Consider the following 16,498-nt stretch of genomic DNA (forward strand, 5'->3'; position numbering starts at 1 on the left):
TATATATTTTGCTACTGGTATGAAAATTGCCTACAAGTCTTTGCAGGTAATCCTGTCTTTTCTCTGTGGAACAGTTTTATATTTCCACTGTATTGTAGCAGGAATGAGCACAACACCACTTGGAGGTCATGGTACCATCAACCTCTCCTATGAAACACTGAAGTAATAAAATGTCTTCAAAGACATGCAGTTATAAATGTCTTCATATCTCTGGAGAGATAATAGAATCATTCAGTTTATTTCCAATACACAAAACCCATTCAAATGGCCAAAAGAGGAAGCACCTAAGTCTCCTTAGCAAATGGATTGAATTAGACCAGAAGCAGAGATAATGAAATAAAACAGACATCTTGTATTTTAATTTGATATATCTAGCTCTGCTTCTAGCAGGAGTCAGTAATGAATGCCTCAGAACAAACAGCAAGAAGACTAGAGCTGGCAGATGCAGCATTAACTGTCTCTTGCAACATATGTTGCTGTTCACTCTGCTGCCTAATGGACAACTTTATTTACACCATTTTAACAGCTTGCACAACTTTTACCTATTCATTGAACCCAGAACCCTGCTTCTGATTAGGCTATAAAGTTACACACTATTAAAAAAATTCTTTCCCCTTTTTAAGATGAGGAAGCTAAACTTAACTGCCAGAAAGAAAAAAAAAATGTGAGAATAAGAATACATTATTAAATGCCTAAACCTATTAGAAGTTGTAAATTTTGGATCCTTACACCTATGAGTTACTATTAGTATGGTAGAAGTGATGTCAGAACACAAAGCTAAGGGAATTTGAAGACATGCATCATACTGAACACAGACTGAGACACTCACATAGATTATTTGAATGAGATAGCACAGGCCCCAAACAAGTCAGAATTTGGGAAACAATGGAAAAGCTCCCATTCAACAAGCACCACTCACACAGACACTTTACTGTGTCCACCAGCACATGCTTGTATAGTTAGAGAAATTTTTGATTATGCATACAATTAAAAAGAAGAACGAAGTTTTCTGGTTAGCCTGCTTCTTTAACTTTTCAATGTTGGGCCTTGAAACATGAACTGCTGGTTTTAGTTCAGTTTATTTTTAGGATAAGTAGAAAAACACTGAGAATTTAAAAGAACCAAAATATTAGGATTTGATGAAAATTTTCTGTACTGCAAATGGCTCACTGCTCAAAAAAAAAAAAATCACTCTGATCTCAAGTTGTATATAAGCTGTCAAACTGGCTCCCAAAGTGATAAAAGTGACCCAGTTCACAGATGTATATAACTTCTGATGTCTTTCAAAGGTAGACCATTATATAAACCTAAGCATTATTTTTAGCACAGAACTGAAAATAAGTGTGCTGCTTTCCAAAAACTAATGTTTATGGTGCAACAAACAGCACTTGCTTTTGAATATATTCTAAATAATTTATCTGAAATTTCACAGAGATTTTTTTTTTTTTTTTTTGCTCTTTAGGCTGCACCAGAATGCAATACATTGCTGCAATACACTGCTGTATGAAGTAGTGATGTATGCTGAAATGCAGTAATTTAATAACCAGAATATTTGGTAACTGATTTTCATTGCAATATTAGCAGAATTTTATAAGTAATACTTAAATAAACTGAAGTGGGAAAAGTAAGAGCCAGCCTTACTAAGAAGGTTCAGTACCTTTATGCTGAAATTAAAAAAATACGTGTTGGGGAAGAATAGAAGTACACCTCTATTTTAACATGATACAGAAGACTGCAGCAACCTTCACATTTTTTTTGTCAGAGATTGCCCCCTACAGATCCACCCATAACTGCATTCACAAAGACACACAATTCTGTAATCTATATGTGACAATCATGCTGTTAAAAGTTCTTGCTCAAATTACAAAAATTACATCTTTTTCAATCCCTGCTGTCATTCAGACACAAATTCTCCTGCTCACTCCCAATCCCCTAGGCCAATTTTTATTAAGATGTACTTTGCTGGGTGACATTTCCTTCTCTACAGACTATGAGCATAAACCTGTTGTACAATCAGCACTGAATCTTCAGGAATTCAAGTAGAACAATGGAAAGGTCACAGGTGTGTGGTGTGATTCCCCCTTACCAGTAAATACAGATGTCAACTATAAGGTCTCCAGATTTATGTAATTTCTTTTCCATAGTTATTACTATTTGCAGTACAAAGAGAGGAAAGGTTGAAGAGTCATAAATGTGTTAACATGTTATCACATGTTGCTGAAAGCACTGTAGAATTTCAAGTAGTTGCCTAACTTTCAGCAACATCAGAACAATTAAAGTAATTTCCCTCTTAAAATATTTCCAGACATTTTGAACATTACTCCTCAAAGAAGTACAGCACTTACCTTTGGTATTGGGTCTGATGTAAGAAAAGAGATTGAGGTCCACAGGATTCTGCAGGAGGGAGAGAGCAGCAGGCTCTAATCCCAACTGCTTGGCCCTCTGGGCTTTGGTGCCTTTACTCCCAGTTTTATAAGGTGCAGACTTATAACAAAAAGAACAAACGAAGCAAAACCAATTATTAAAAAGCAGCGAAGTATTTCAACCATGCTATGCACTATTTAGTAATGCAAGATTACATTTAAACTAAAGCTTATCTGAGAAAGACTAGAGTACTGACCACGTGGTCTAATTCTTCCAAAGTTCTACAATTTAGCAATCCTTTTAAAAGGCAACTGGATAACTTTCCTTCTTTCTTCAACTTCTGTATCATCATATGTGTCTTCTTTGCAACAGTACTAAAATGCAAGAAATTAATGTTAACAGTCACATTTCACGTAAATTAAAATGTCTATTGATTGTGACCTCATCTATTACATGGCTGAAACTCTCTGAAACCCCTGAAAATTGTATCTCATGTTAACCTTCAATAAACCAAGTTGATAATTTAAAAGTTTCTAACAATTTTTCTCTCTCTTCAGGTAGTTCAAAACTGTATCAAAATATCCTGTGGTAGTTCTAAGAAAAATCATCAAGTAACACTGATAATAATTACTGCTCCATGCACTTCTGTAATACTACTGACCTGGAAGCCAAATAAAAAGGCCTTAGAATAAATTCACACTCATGAGCTCTTACAGATAGAGCTCATATCAAAATAGCTCTGCAGCATCCAGTACAGGCTACCAGATTTAAACTCCTAGGTCTTCAGTAAGATACATGGGAGTGACTGCAAGCAGCAGAGGTATTTTGTTATTATTTAATTACTTGTTAAGACAATAACTCTCTCAGGCCACCTTCCCTCCTTGGAAAGGATCTCTTGGTAGGGGTTTGCAGGGAGTACAAGGAGGACGACACCAAGCAGACAGAACAGCTGACCTGTCTATTCCCTTGCTGTCTCAAGAACACAGGGTCACTCAAAAATAAGATGGACTGAAAGCAGTCTCACCCACTGCCACAAGCTTTGCTGATCATTTCTTTCCTGTAGTGATCTGGGATAGTCTAACCACATCTCCTGGTAACTCCAATCTAAGAAGGGCTCTTCACTAGAAGCTTCCCTGATCCAAGCAGGGAGCCAAGGGGTTCTTAGTGATTCTTTTGCTAAGAGTGGAGCTTCCATTTCATCATGCTAGGTATTTCCAGCAACTATTAACTACTCTTTTAGTACAAGTTTTTCTGTGCAGTTTTAATAAACTGCAAAGAAATTAAGATGCTAGTTTTTCTTTGGCAATTAATAATTCTAGATTTCTTGTTACTTAGATTAAAAAACAAACAAAAACAAGAAAAACCCAACCTCCCAAAAAACCTAAGAAAACTCCAGATAGGCCTCAAGCATAATTACCTCAGTTGTAAACTATTTTCTTTATTAGTTCCTTTACAGCTGTAGTGTGTACAAGGAGGTAAAACAAGGGCCACAGGAGCAGCAGCCAGTTGTTGCTCACCTCCCACCCAGACCCTTTCTTGTGCTTTTCTTGCGCTTACCGTAGCTCTTCCAACGCGTGCTGCACTTCTCGCAAGGTGTCAGCCTCCAGGTTATTGATGAGCTCCTTTCGGTACCGAGCGATAAAAGGAATCGTGTTTTCCTCTTGAAAGAGCCAAATTAAGTTTGCACATACCCATGGTTCAACATTTGTTATTTCTGACAAGGCCTGCCACAGGAGAGAAAAAAAACCCAACCACATTAAAGAGAGATGGTAGATTGCTTTAAACAGCCTCTCATTCACCATGCAAAACCACTCCCAGAACATGGCACTGTCCAGCAGAGACTACTGTCCTCCCCAAGACAGGATGTCAGACTTCTCATGCATCCAGCCACCACACCCAGTATTTCAGCAAGACATGCAGCAACCAATGTTTCCAGAAACTTGTAGCCGCAGTAAAAAATGTAGGAAGCAGTACCTCTTGGGAAAAAGAAAAAAGATAAGAAATAAAAAACATCAAACCAAAATTATAAAACAAAGCAAGGAGACCATAAACTGTGCACAGCAACTCAGAAAATTTGGATATTTGTTTTAAAGCCAACACTGACATACCTCATGGTTCAGCTAAACAAACAAAACCCACAAAGCCAGAGCTGATCCAAATCCCACTCAACTAGTAACAGGAAACTAGCAATACTACAGTTTTAAGACAAACCAAGCCTTGCAAAGCTAAACATGAATTTGTACAAATTGAGCTTTCTAAAGTTACAGGGTATCGATATGGAATCACACACTCTATACAATCAGCTTGGCCTAGTAACATTTTAACCACCACTATTTGTTTGCACTTCACTTTGTTGTTACCATAAAGGGCTGATACAAAAGCCTTTCAAAAGTTTTATTCTGAAACCTAAAAATATAACATCTGCACACTCATATTCACTCCTTTTAGAGCACACAAGGATCAAATTCTCCATATGTATTTCCATAAATATGTGAGAAAACCCACAAAATTTTACAGCTTTCTTAAGTAGACTGTACTAAGGATGATGAATACAATATGTCCTATCTATTCCCATTCTATTCATATTAAAATCTTCCATGATCACACCCAGGCTTCCAGTACAAGAGCTATGCTAAAACTACCTCCACCTGAATAGCTTCAAAGTTAAAATCCTGCAAAAACAAAAATGATATCTCCCTTGCTATCACTGTTGTGTGAGGAAGGCAAATCTCGTTCCTGATGGAACCATAAATTGGTAAACACTCTCAAATGGGTCTCCCCAACTAAATGATCCACACTAACTAAATATTAAGTTGTAAAACAGCATGCAAACATTCCAAATCTGTCTGCATCCCTTCCTGTGGGAGTTTCAGTTGTGTACATCCACCAAAAATCCCATGTGCTCATACTGAAGAACCACGCAAAATGTTACAGGCAAGCTTTGTTTGAAGGACACCCAAAGTTGCAGATATTAGAATGATGTAAAAGTTTGAAGTTTTAACAGTTACCAACCAAGATCTATATTTATACACATTTTATGACAACCTAAGCAGAGGTTAAATGACTACTTAACTTCAGAGGACTGAAATTGTATGTTAAGATCCTAAGTGCTAATTATGCAGGAAACAGTTTCATTGGTACCTCAGAAAAGGAAAATATCTCATACCTGTACAATATCCCAGTTCATTTCAAATTCTTCTTTTATTTTGCCTCCCAGATTTTTAACTGGCTTTCCTTCAGGACATGTATTCAGCTTAATCTTTTTAGAGGGTGGTTCATCAAATGTAAACTCCTCCTCACATTTCTCTTGTTTCAGTACAGGAACACTTGTTGAGGGTTTTTCATCACTCACTAAACTGTTTTGGTTTATCCCTTGGAACGAATTTATTTCCACTTTCTTAGGCACTTCTGGTGTTCGATTTAAACTTTTTGGTTTAATGCCTGCATTTTCTTCCTTAGATTTTAGAAGCTTCATTTTATTATCTTCTGCAGGTGCAATAGGCAAGGATACATCCTGCCAAAAAGACATTAAAACCATATTAAATACTGACTGTTATGAAATGGTTCAACATTTCATTTAAACTATAAAAAATTTGCTACCAGACATCATTTTGCCCAGTAATGTCTCTGGCAGCAAAACACCAGAAATCAAGTAATCTGAAATGTATCTTGCATGGAGGAAACAACACAACTACACATAGCAGACCTCTGATTAAGATCAAATAATATGACCTTCCTTCAGAAGACATTGACCTACAATCTTTGCCTCCATTCATGTCAAGAAAACAGGAAACAGCAGGGCAGGGAAGCACTTCTGAGGTGTTAGGTTCCCAGTGTGGGAACTGGAACTGAGATCTGGTCTGCCAAGATACAGTTTAACCTGGACAAGCCACATCATCTTCACTGACTTTCTGCAGAGATCATCCTCAGAAGTCAGAAGGACTGGCTTCTGTCATGATGTGACCTCAGAAGTTAATAGTTGACAGCGTTATCTAATTTTAAATATAACTCTGTTCTATATTAATAATAAAACTGCAATCCTTACTGGGTTGAACAGCCATCAAAGGAAATGTAAGCACAGGCTGCCTTTTTTTTATGGTGCCCAAACACTGAAAAGGTAGAAGAAAACAAAGGTGCAATACCAAAACCTGAGATATTACAGAAAGAACAGAGGCATTTATTTATTTTCATTGTTGAAAGATATCCAGGGAAAACCACATCCTATTATCATTGACCAAAATTTTCAAGGAGGACTTTTATATTATGGACACTTCAATTCTAAACAAAGCCATGCTTATCCAAAATACTGGACATTCACAGGAAGAGTGGAATTTTATCAGCTGATGAGACTCAGGCAACCAACTGAACCAGAGTCAGAAAAATTGTTCATGTTACTTCCCAAAAGCAGTAATGAAATGTCTCTTTCTTATAGATACTCACCATTTCCTCTTTTATTGCTACCTTCTTGACTGTTTTCCTAGCCACAGCTGACCGTGGAGAGGCAGCTTTTTTAGTTTTTGCCTCAGTTTTCTTTGGCAAATGAGCTCTCCTGGCAATTTTAGTTTTTGGCACCCATTCCTCCTCTTCCTCCTCTGATTCAGAGGTCCTGAAAAACAAATGAATCAACAATATTGCTTATGAGAATAATAAAAAAAATACATTAGCGAGCTAGTCTTGAGTGGTTTTTGGCATGAAAGAAAGTGAACAGGAAAAATTAACAGAAAGCTAGAGAGTCAACAAACAGATCTTTCACACTGTTGCAGAGCTAATGGCTTAAACAATCTACCAACTTTTATGATGTATACACACATTGTACTCATGACTCTTTTTGGACAACTGGTAACTCACTTTCACCCTATCTTCAGTATGACCATGAAGAAGCCTAAGTAATTTGCATTTTATAACTGAAGTTTTATGCATGAAAACTTTTTAATCAACTTCTCAGAAACTGAATGTTGTTCTTACACAATTGCTCATGCTTGGCATAATCCTTTAAAAAAAATCCCAAGGAAAAAAATGATCTTACGAATTAAGAAATGAAGGTAGTTCTTCTGATGTAGGGGCTTTGGCTACACATTTCACCCTCCTTGGCAGAGATGACATCTGAAACAGGAAAGAAGAGAGAAATGTAACATTTGGTTAAAGCTGTATTCTCTTCAGCTCACTGTCAAATGTGCCCTAATAATGTCTTCAGCAATCACAAATTTTCCTCTAGAGCAAGTTTGGTTTTCTCAGTATCCAAGAACTTAGGGCACAGTAGCACACATTCAACAATCTTTTCAACTAAGCAAACAAACCAGCACCATTAACATCTCAAACTACTTTTCTCTTCACATGGAGGTAACCATTTAGCTTGCATGTAAAGCTGTTCTAGCAAAAATTTTATTGTGTGCCACATATAGTATGCCAATCTTTATTCCATCCATTTAAAAAGCATAGCAAATAAATTTAAAATCTAATAAAGTGAGCTCATGTATGGTTTTGATGGGACAGGACAAGGCAATTGTCCATTTCCAGCTAGATTTTTACATTTAAGGACTATCTATTATTGCTTGTATGCAATGAGCTATTCTTTTGAATACTGCTCCTTTGAATATAGAAAGTGCATAAAACAACTACCAAAATTAAAAAGGGGAGGCACATGCTTTCTCCTGACCCAAGATTCATACCTACAATAGCTGTATTTCAGTTGAACAGTTACAAAATTTTTGTCATTGAGCCCATGAAATTCAATAATCATATTTAGCAGTCTCAGTTAAAAAATGTTAAGTAGCCTCAAAATTTCATCTGCCAGAAAATAAAAAATTTAAAAATTTAAAAAGTAAAAAAAATATTTTAATTTATTTCAATTACTACAAAATTCAGAAGCATATTTTACCTATATCTGGTACAGTTTGTTGCTCTTCATATTTTTATACTTTGACTTTTGATCCAGCCTTATTACTGCAATGGGAAACTTAAAGTCCCATGTTTGCACAATACATATCAGATAAGCATTTTCTAAAGTGCCATTTAACTCAAGGGCAAAACGCCCTTTAATCCAACTTCATTCTGGCCTCTGCTCAAGCACTAGAACACACTTGTTATTAATGGCTTTCATCAAGTTTTCCTTGTAAAGCAGCACAAAAATTTCTGTGACAATTTTCAGCACTGCATTTGAAGAAGCAGTATTGAGGGTCACATCAAAAAGCACCATTGGCTCACTTGCAAAGTACCTTCTTGGAGCTACAATCTTGGTCAGTAACAGGTCAGCATTTCTGTGCAGTTCCATAATGTGACTGGCTGGAACACACATTTACCACAGAAAAACACAAATCTCCAAAGAACACAAAAAATACTGCTCACCTTTTCAGCTTCCCAGGTGCCTTTTCACTGTCAGTTCTGAGATACCCCCAAACTCATTCAGCCGCTCTGCTTCTCCGTGTTCCTTTGCTCTTAATACCTAAACAGTCATAATCACAGTTCTGAATTAATTACTTATTTACTCACATTACTTCAGAGGCATGAAAAGAATGTTTCCATTTTTATATCATACTTCAATGTGTGAATGGGAGATACAAAAAATACCAAACACCAAGATTTCCAAAGTTAGGTAACATCAAAGGCAGATGGATCCCTGATCCACTCTTTTGAAGGTGCTGGGAACACTTCATGCTTCTTTTTAGCTAATACAATTAGCTGGGTATTCCAGGAAAGTGATCAGCTTTTAAACACTCTAACCAGCTTCTTCATCACTGCAAGTAAGAAGGAAAAGACCAATACACATGGTCTCTCACTTGAGGTCAGCATTGTTCATACTGATTAACACCACCCTAAACATCTCTGTCAGTTTGCAACACTCAGCATAGACCATGAAAATTCTGGAGCCTACCCAGAAGCCCAGGTAGAAGGAAAACCTCATCTGGAAGGTCCTTTTTTCTGCCAGTATTTCCCCCCTCACTTCAAGTGGCTGGGAGTCTCAAAACATCTCAACATTTGTGTCATTAAGTAAGATTATGGCAAGAGTAATGCTCGCATTTTAAAGTTAATTGCACCGCCTGACATCCAGTACTGGTGACCTATCTAACTCTCCATATCTGCAGAAGGAGATGAGCTCCTTAGTAATTCTACATGAACAGCCAAGCTGTGGTCAGAAGCCTAAATGGAGTTCTACAGCTGAAAATAAAAGCCAATACCAAAAAAGCATATGTAAGATATATATCAAGCATGGGATATGACAAAGGAAAAAAAAAAAACAAAAGAAAATCATATTTCCACTGCAAGGTGGGGCTAAATTATAACCACCTCCCCTTTTCATAATGAATACAACAAAATAAACGTACTTCCTATTTGTAGAAAAGAATCTTATAGCTACTACATATATACTTTTTGTTTACAAAAAAAAATAAATTAATTGGAACCCACAGAAATACTTATTGTTTAATTTCAAATTGCCAGACAGCTGTCTGCTAAATTTTCCTCCTGATCTGCCTGTGCTGGGGTGTGCAAACACCTACATTTAATGACTAAGAAAAACAGTCCTTCTGTGATTCACTGTGGAGGGGGAGGCAGGGAAGAGGAAGTAAAAGAAACAAGTCTAAATGCCACTGATGAAAGATAACTAATACAGAAAACAAGCCTGGAGACAGTCCCCGAAATAAGGCAGGAAGACTCAAGAAACAGGCAAAGCCTTAAGCTCCACATGGGGCATTTGTGTAGATGCACTGACTGCATCACAAGGCACTCAATAAGCTACTGCCACAGTCTGACACAGCCCCTACCTTGAGCATTGAGGGAACTGGGAACAGCTTTATGCACCTTCCCACAGCATGCTGGGACTAAGCCAGTGTGAAGTTGGCCACTTAATTCCCATTCTATTTTCCAGATAGACTGGCCTCAGTGGGAAAACGACTTCAACACTTCCTTTTCTGTCAGCTCCAGTTAACCATACTCTAAGCAGGAGTTGGTGTCTACCTCAAGGAAAGGAATTATAGTCCTTTCCAAATCCAAAAGAATCCCATTGCTGTGGAAAAGACAATTACAAAACTGAAAAATTAAGAGTAACCTATTTATACCAGTCAGGTCATTTTCCCTTCTTGTATCACAGATGTTAACAGTACTTGGTGTTTCCTAATCAGCTGAAGAAAGTAAACACAACGTATCCAGAGCTGTGCACATGTTATCCAGCCACTCTGGTTAGGATTTCACCAGCTTGCCAATTGTCATATTCAACTTCAACATGCTCTGCTCCAGCACTTCTTCTCACACCTGTAGCTAGTAAACATCTGGCCAGTAACCATCAGCCAACACACCTTTTCTTATTTTATGTACACTGTCAACAACCTTTTAATTTCTGACAATGCTGCTCTTTAAGAAAAACAGTTCTTGCTCACCTCACCAATAATATTTTACTTCCATGGCAGGCAACATGAGCTAGGCCCTGGAAACTTTGGCCTTGCCCACATACTTAAGCTCCTGACTGCTGTTTCATTTCAAATTTGTGTACAGATTTGTAGACCTTTTGCTTTTCTTGGATAGGGTGAAACCTTAATGCTGAACCTTCACACTAGACCCTTGATCCTCTGCTCAAGGGAATCAAAACTTGCCTGCTTGTCTATGTCCCAAATGACAGCATGAAACACCATTACTTGAAACACACTCTTCCATCACTAAAGCCTAGCTTCTCCACAAAACTCAGCAGTTACAGCACGTTCTTCAAAAGTACCTTCCAGGTAAAAATTAACAAAATTCACAGAGCTGTTATGCTATCCGGTAAAGAAGAGCTGAAACTATTTATATAATTGCTATTGCAGGTAAATACATATTCTAGGCCCACTCTCCAAATAGTTTGGCATCAGTTTTGTTGCCAGTTATTTTGTTCTCACCACTTCTATCCTCTGCATCCAATGCAGAGCTCCACATCACAATTTGGATGGCTGTAAATTGTACACTTCTCCCTGCCTGTCAGCTACTCATTAAAATAAGGCTACTGAAGTTTGGGGTCAGGCCACACAAGGAATAAAGACTGACCAAGTAGCTCTCATCCTTTACTGAACAGAATCTTAATATGGGTATGCACAAAACACATAGCAAGGAAATAAAAATTTCTCTGGTCTCTCTCCCCAAATAGGTCTAGGTTGCACACAGAATATAAGTAGACTGAGGTTTTAAAGACCTTATTATGTTAAGGAGCAATCCAAATCTAATTTTGAGACTGCTATTCTCTTCAATCTCCCTATTCATGCAAAGACACAACCCATTAAAAATAAATTTATTCTTATGTGAATTCCAGTGGCATAAGCAACCACTTGCAGAAAGAGAAGATTAATAACATTTTAAAAGTAATTAGTTAAAGAATTCTCACTCCCCACCACCATTTACCCAACTCTCCCAAAAAAACCCCTGCACTAGCACACACCTATTTTAAAACTCCATCAGTAGAGCAATGATTTTCAGATTCAAAAACAGCCCTCATAGATTTTCCTACCTGAAGGCACAGGATTAAAAAAAAAAAAAAACACCAAAAATGCAACTACAAAAACACAACAAACAAACAACCCAAAACACAACCACCATCACAAATAAACTTGGAAATTAATTTCATTTCAGTAATTGCAACAAGCCCTGTCCAGCTGAAAAGCACACAGAAACTTCTGAATGCCTTTTCCAGTTAATCCAGAGCAACACATTGCTTACCAAACAGGGATCCCTCTATGCAGGAAGCTCCTCAAACTTTGCTCTACAGCCTTTGCTTTTCTGTCACAAATAAACCAGCAAGAATAATAGAATTTTGCAGTTTAGCTTCTTCTTAAGTCTAACAATATTAGCCAAATCAGCATTTATAACAAGAAGCAGCTGGAGCAGGACAAAAAGAGTCATATGAATCCCATATGACAAGGGAATTTTGGACCACTGTTAGTAGAAGCAGAATGGCCACTTCAATAAGGTGAGTTTCAACAGGTTGATTTTTCATGTCATTTTAAGATACTTTCACTGCAGTAACATTCTAAGCAAAAGAAATATCAAAATGTGAGCATACAGTCAGCAACAAGGGGGAAAAATGCTATGCAGTCCAGTGGTAGGCACTTGTGTGGAAATCTGTCTCTCCAGGTTTTTATACTGCAGAGATAAGTCAGCTAAGTTGTACTGCCAAATATAAATCCAACTTACTGTAATCCTCCTGAGGTTAAATCCTTGGAGAACTCCCAGACACTTTTGCTCAGAGAAGCTAGTGTAGAGTTCCAGGGACTTTTCCTGCACAAAGCCGGTCAGGCCTGCCTGAGGAAGGAGTAGCAGACACAATTTAGGAACCTCCAGCACTAACTAGAAAATTACAACCACAAAGAAATAGAGACATACAGTGTACACACATACACTAAAAAAATCCTCAAAGCTAATCAGAGAGGAAAAGGTGTAAGAACAGCACCTACTGTTTTTACTTGCAAAAGTACCATCAAAAAGGCAAAGCACAAAGACTGTGCCCCTAGAAGGTGCACTCTATCCCATGCCTGTTCCGATAATTAACGGTACCACTGAGGAAAAGGAGCTACCCATGTCATGCAGCACCCTGTAAATGAATCAGGTCTGCCCAAGAAAGGGAGGACACGTGCATTTTCATGCATTTTCCTCAATCCACTGCTCTCAAACCACCTATGAAGGCAAAATCAGAGGATACTGCTTCTGATGCAGGAACAGATGGCTACACCGTGTGCAATTATTCCTTTTCTCCAGTCCACCAAACCAGCCCCACAGAAACACATTCATCCTGGTTCATTAAACGGCATGTCTTCACTCCCAAAAGGATATGGAAGACACACACATCACTTCTGCATGGCTACAGCCTCAACAGAGTTTATGACAACAAAACATTCATTTTGGAGGCTTGGAGGTAGAGGGTCAAGGCATTGTTTGCTGCTTGGTGACTCACTACCACCCGAAATCATGTATTTTCGGCCCGGAAACACGACCGGGATGAAAATAAACTTTACGTACTCCGAAGCCCTGCTCCCTCCCTGGCGACACCAATTGCTTCAGATATGTTGAGAACGTTCAAGAGAAAGGGCTAACAGAGCTAAATGTCACCCTCACCGCCTGGGAAGGGCACCAGCTCCGTGGGAGAACCACGGCAATGTGTCACCTCTCAATCGCCTTCTGTCCCTGCCAGCTGTGCCGCCCCAGCCGAGCCAGGGCTGCCCGTCCGCCCCCGCAGTCCCGGAGCCGGGCGGTGGGAATGGAGGGAGAACAGGCTCGTTTCGTCCCGAACAACCGAGACAAGAGCGAACCCCTGGCTTGCCGGGCGCTGCTGCGTGGCACGGAGGGCGGCGTGGCACGGAGGGCGCCGAGGCCAGCACGGCGAGGCTGCCCGCTCTGCTTCAGCCCCAGCCCGGTCGCAGCGAGGGGCGGTGGCTTCCCCCCGTCGTCACCGCCCGCTGCCGCCGCCGCCGCGTTTGAAAGGGCCGCCGGCGCGGCAATGGCGGACTCGCCCGCCCTGCGCGCCGCGGGGCGGAGCAGGAAGCAGCGCCCGCGCCGCGCCGCAGGAAGCGCGGCCGCGCCGGAGCGGGGCCGCCACCGCCCCCCGCGCCGCCTCCTGCACCGCCTCCTGCACCGATTCCTGCACCGCCCCCTGCACCGCCTCTTGCACCGCCCGCTGCACCGCCCCGGTGCCCCTCACACCGCCCCCGGTACCCGTCACGCCGCCCCTCACGCCGCCCCCGCCGCGGGAGCTGTCAGGGGCGAGGGGCTGAGGGCCAGCGACCCCCAGGCTGCCCCAGGGCGAGAGCATCAGCCGCCTTTCACTTAAACCAAGGACGAAGGGCGGCGATGCAGAAGTGACCCGGTTCGGTTCTGGGTGAATGGGAGTTCGAAAGGTGTTTAGCCAAGGAGCAGGGTTTTTTCAAGGGGGTCTTGGAAAGCAGAAGTCGTCGTTGTGTTAAGCTGAGATACTGCAGAAGACGCAGAAATAAATACACTCCTTTTCAGCCCCCGGAGTAGATAGGAACATGTAGATCCCAATGGACACAGGATGCTCGTGTTCTTTACCCATGCTCACTAAAATTTGTTTTTCCTTAAAAGCATTTGCACACTAGTGCTGGAAAAAGCATACAAGGGTTAGGTGCCTGCCTTAAAATTCCATCTAAAGTTATGTTTCCCTGCAGTATCTACCTATTCCTTTATCATCCATGTCTTCTAAGTTAGTGTTCAGCAAGGATCCTGTGAAGTCCCCATCTCATGCAAAAAATGTGCATGGGTGATGGCTTCTGGAGACATCACCAGAAGCATGGAGCAAGCACACTGCTACATTAAAGCCGCCTTTCAAGCTTCCACTACCCTAAAAGGTCTTCTGCTTTGTATCATAAATATTTGTAACTTGTGGTCATAACTACAAGCCAGCTGTCCTCCAGCCTTGGAACAGCAACATCTTAAATGTAACTAAGGTGCTATAAACTTAAATAATTCATAATTTTTCATCTTGACTTTATAATAAATGTGTGTTTAACAGTCTGGAATGGTTTTAAACACAATAATGTTCAGTGCAGTGTGACTGCTCTCTTTGCATGGAGTTTACCTGACCTCTTTAGCTTTCAGAGGCCTGGAGAGAGACTTATGCACATACTTGTCTTCATGCATGGGTGTACCTCTGGTGCCAAATCTTCAGCTGATATAAACTGTCACAGCTCTGTTGATTTAAATAGGGCTTGTGATTTACACAAGTTGAGGAGCTGACTCACAACCTTCAATAGGACTGTTCACATATTTAGAGGTAATCAAGTGTCCAAGTGTTTGCAGGCTCAGAGCTGATTCACCTGGAGTTTTGTACTAGTAAGAGCTGAGCAAAGGGTAGTTTAATGTAATACTAGAGAGCATGAAATCATGTTAGATCATCAGGTTTTCAGATGAAACATTGTCATTTATAATAGAAAGGGTTCTGATTCTTTTCATTTCAGATCAGATTCTACTCTTGTGCCAAAACAACTTTTAAGTAAGTATAGGAACTCAGTGCACTGTATAACTAAGGACAAAAGATTGTGACTGCAGATACCTTAAAAGTCATATTTAAAGACTTTGTCTGATTAAATTTTGTAAGACTTAGAGTGCAACCCTGTGCAGAATATAAAAATACTGCCTGTATCATCTGACTCCTTTGATGCACTGCATTAAAATTCCAATGTCTAAGTACATATCATGCAGTCAACTTTACTTCTCTTCTATTAATAGTTGGAAATTAGGTCACTGTTCCTGTAAGGATAGGCTAAGCCTGTACAACTGATTTAAAAGAAATTACCTATATATAAATGTTTGGGTTTCTTGCTCATGTTCACCTATAGTGACACCATTCCTTATCTATAATCAGTAATTTTTCTGTCTGTTCTGGCATACGTATCCTATGCTGGCAGGTTTTTGTAGATTTGTTTATAGTGACCCCTGCTGCAAAAGATTAAGACTGACGTTTCTCTAAGCCTTTAAAAAGACATTTACCCAATTATTTCAGAGTTCAGCACAAAAGAACCAACCAGATGTAAATCCAAGTATATAACATTTGAAACTCCCTAATCTGGATAATTTTCAGTAAAATAGTTGAATCATACAACTGCTTTTCCTCTCTCACATGTATAGGATTTACTTTCTAATGCAACACAGTATAGTTGCAAAGTAAAGTAGCTTCTCATTTCCTAGAGGTAAGGCTTGTTCTTTGTGTTACTGTTCTTTGATAAGGGCTAGACTTGACACCGATAAATCAATGTCACAACTGCTATGTGTAAATGTTTTCAGAGTTTCACTCAGGAAAGCACGTGCTTATGTTTATCTCTGTTCAGGATAGCAAACTACTAAAAAAGCAGATTAAAGCATAGGACTAAGTTTAAACACAGATTACCCCTCTTGTTTCAGAAGGACTTAAGTGTCAGCCTATTCCAGTATTGCCCTCAATAAAATGTTTTCTCAAGCTTGGCTTTAAAAGCTTCAGCAAGAGGTATGTGTATGGGTCTGTCTACAGGGAAAAGACCCATATGTGCTCTGTGCTGAGCAAAAGCTGTGCAGCCCTAGCTAGTGAAGCATTTAATCTCAAAACGAACAGGCCCTGCTAACAGATTTGCAGCTTCAAGCTGCTCCAGCTTCCTAGCACTCTGCAAGCTGCACGAAATAATCATCTACTTGC

At 39.7% G+C, this 16,498-nt stretch overlaps 1 protein-coding gene across 1 annotated transcript in view; it reads right to left on the reverse strand.

Annotated features, from left to right (window-relative positions):
- The window catches only part of SRBD1 (S1 RNA binding domain 1), a 123,809-nt gene extending 109,987 nt beyond the window's left edge, over nt 1-13,822 (reverse strand). Inside the window, exons 1-9 of the mRNA XM_021526459.3 lie at nt 13,336-13,822; nt 12,514-12,621; nt 8,710-8,806; nt 7,391-7,467; nt 6,805-6,970; nt 5,531-5,878; nt 3,922-4,088; nt 2,621-2,738; nt 2,346-2,484 (exon numbers count right to left, since the gene is read on the reverse strand). Coding sequence (XP_021382134.2) covers nt 2,346-2,484; nt 2,621-2,738; nt 3,922-4,088; nt 5,531-5,878; nt 6,805-6,970; nt 7,391-7,467 — 1,015 coding nt within the window. The 5' untranslated portion in view covers nt 8,710-8,806; nt 12,514-12,621; nt 13,336-13,822. The remainder of the gene's footprint in view (nt 1-2,345; nt 2,485-2,620; nt 2,739-3,921; nt 4,089-5,530; nt 5,879-6,804; nt 6,971-7,390; nt 7,468-8,709; nt 8,807-12,513; nt 12,622-13,335) is intronic.
- Between the last annotated feature and the right edge of the window lie 2,676 nt (nt 13,823-16,498).

Source organism: Lonchura striata, chromosome 3, assembly GCF_046129695.1.
Source record: "Lonchura striata isolate bLonStr1 chromosome 3, bLonStr1.mat, whole genome shotgun sequence".
Classification (NCBI taxonomy): Eukaryota; Metazoa; Chordata; class Aves; order Passeriformes; family Estrildidae; genus Lonchura; species Lonchura striata.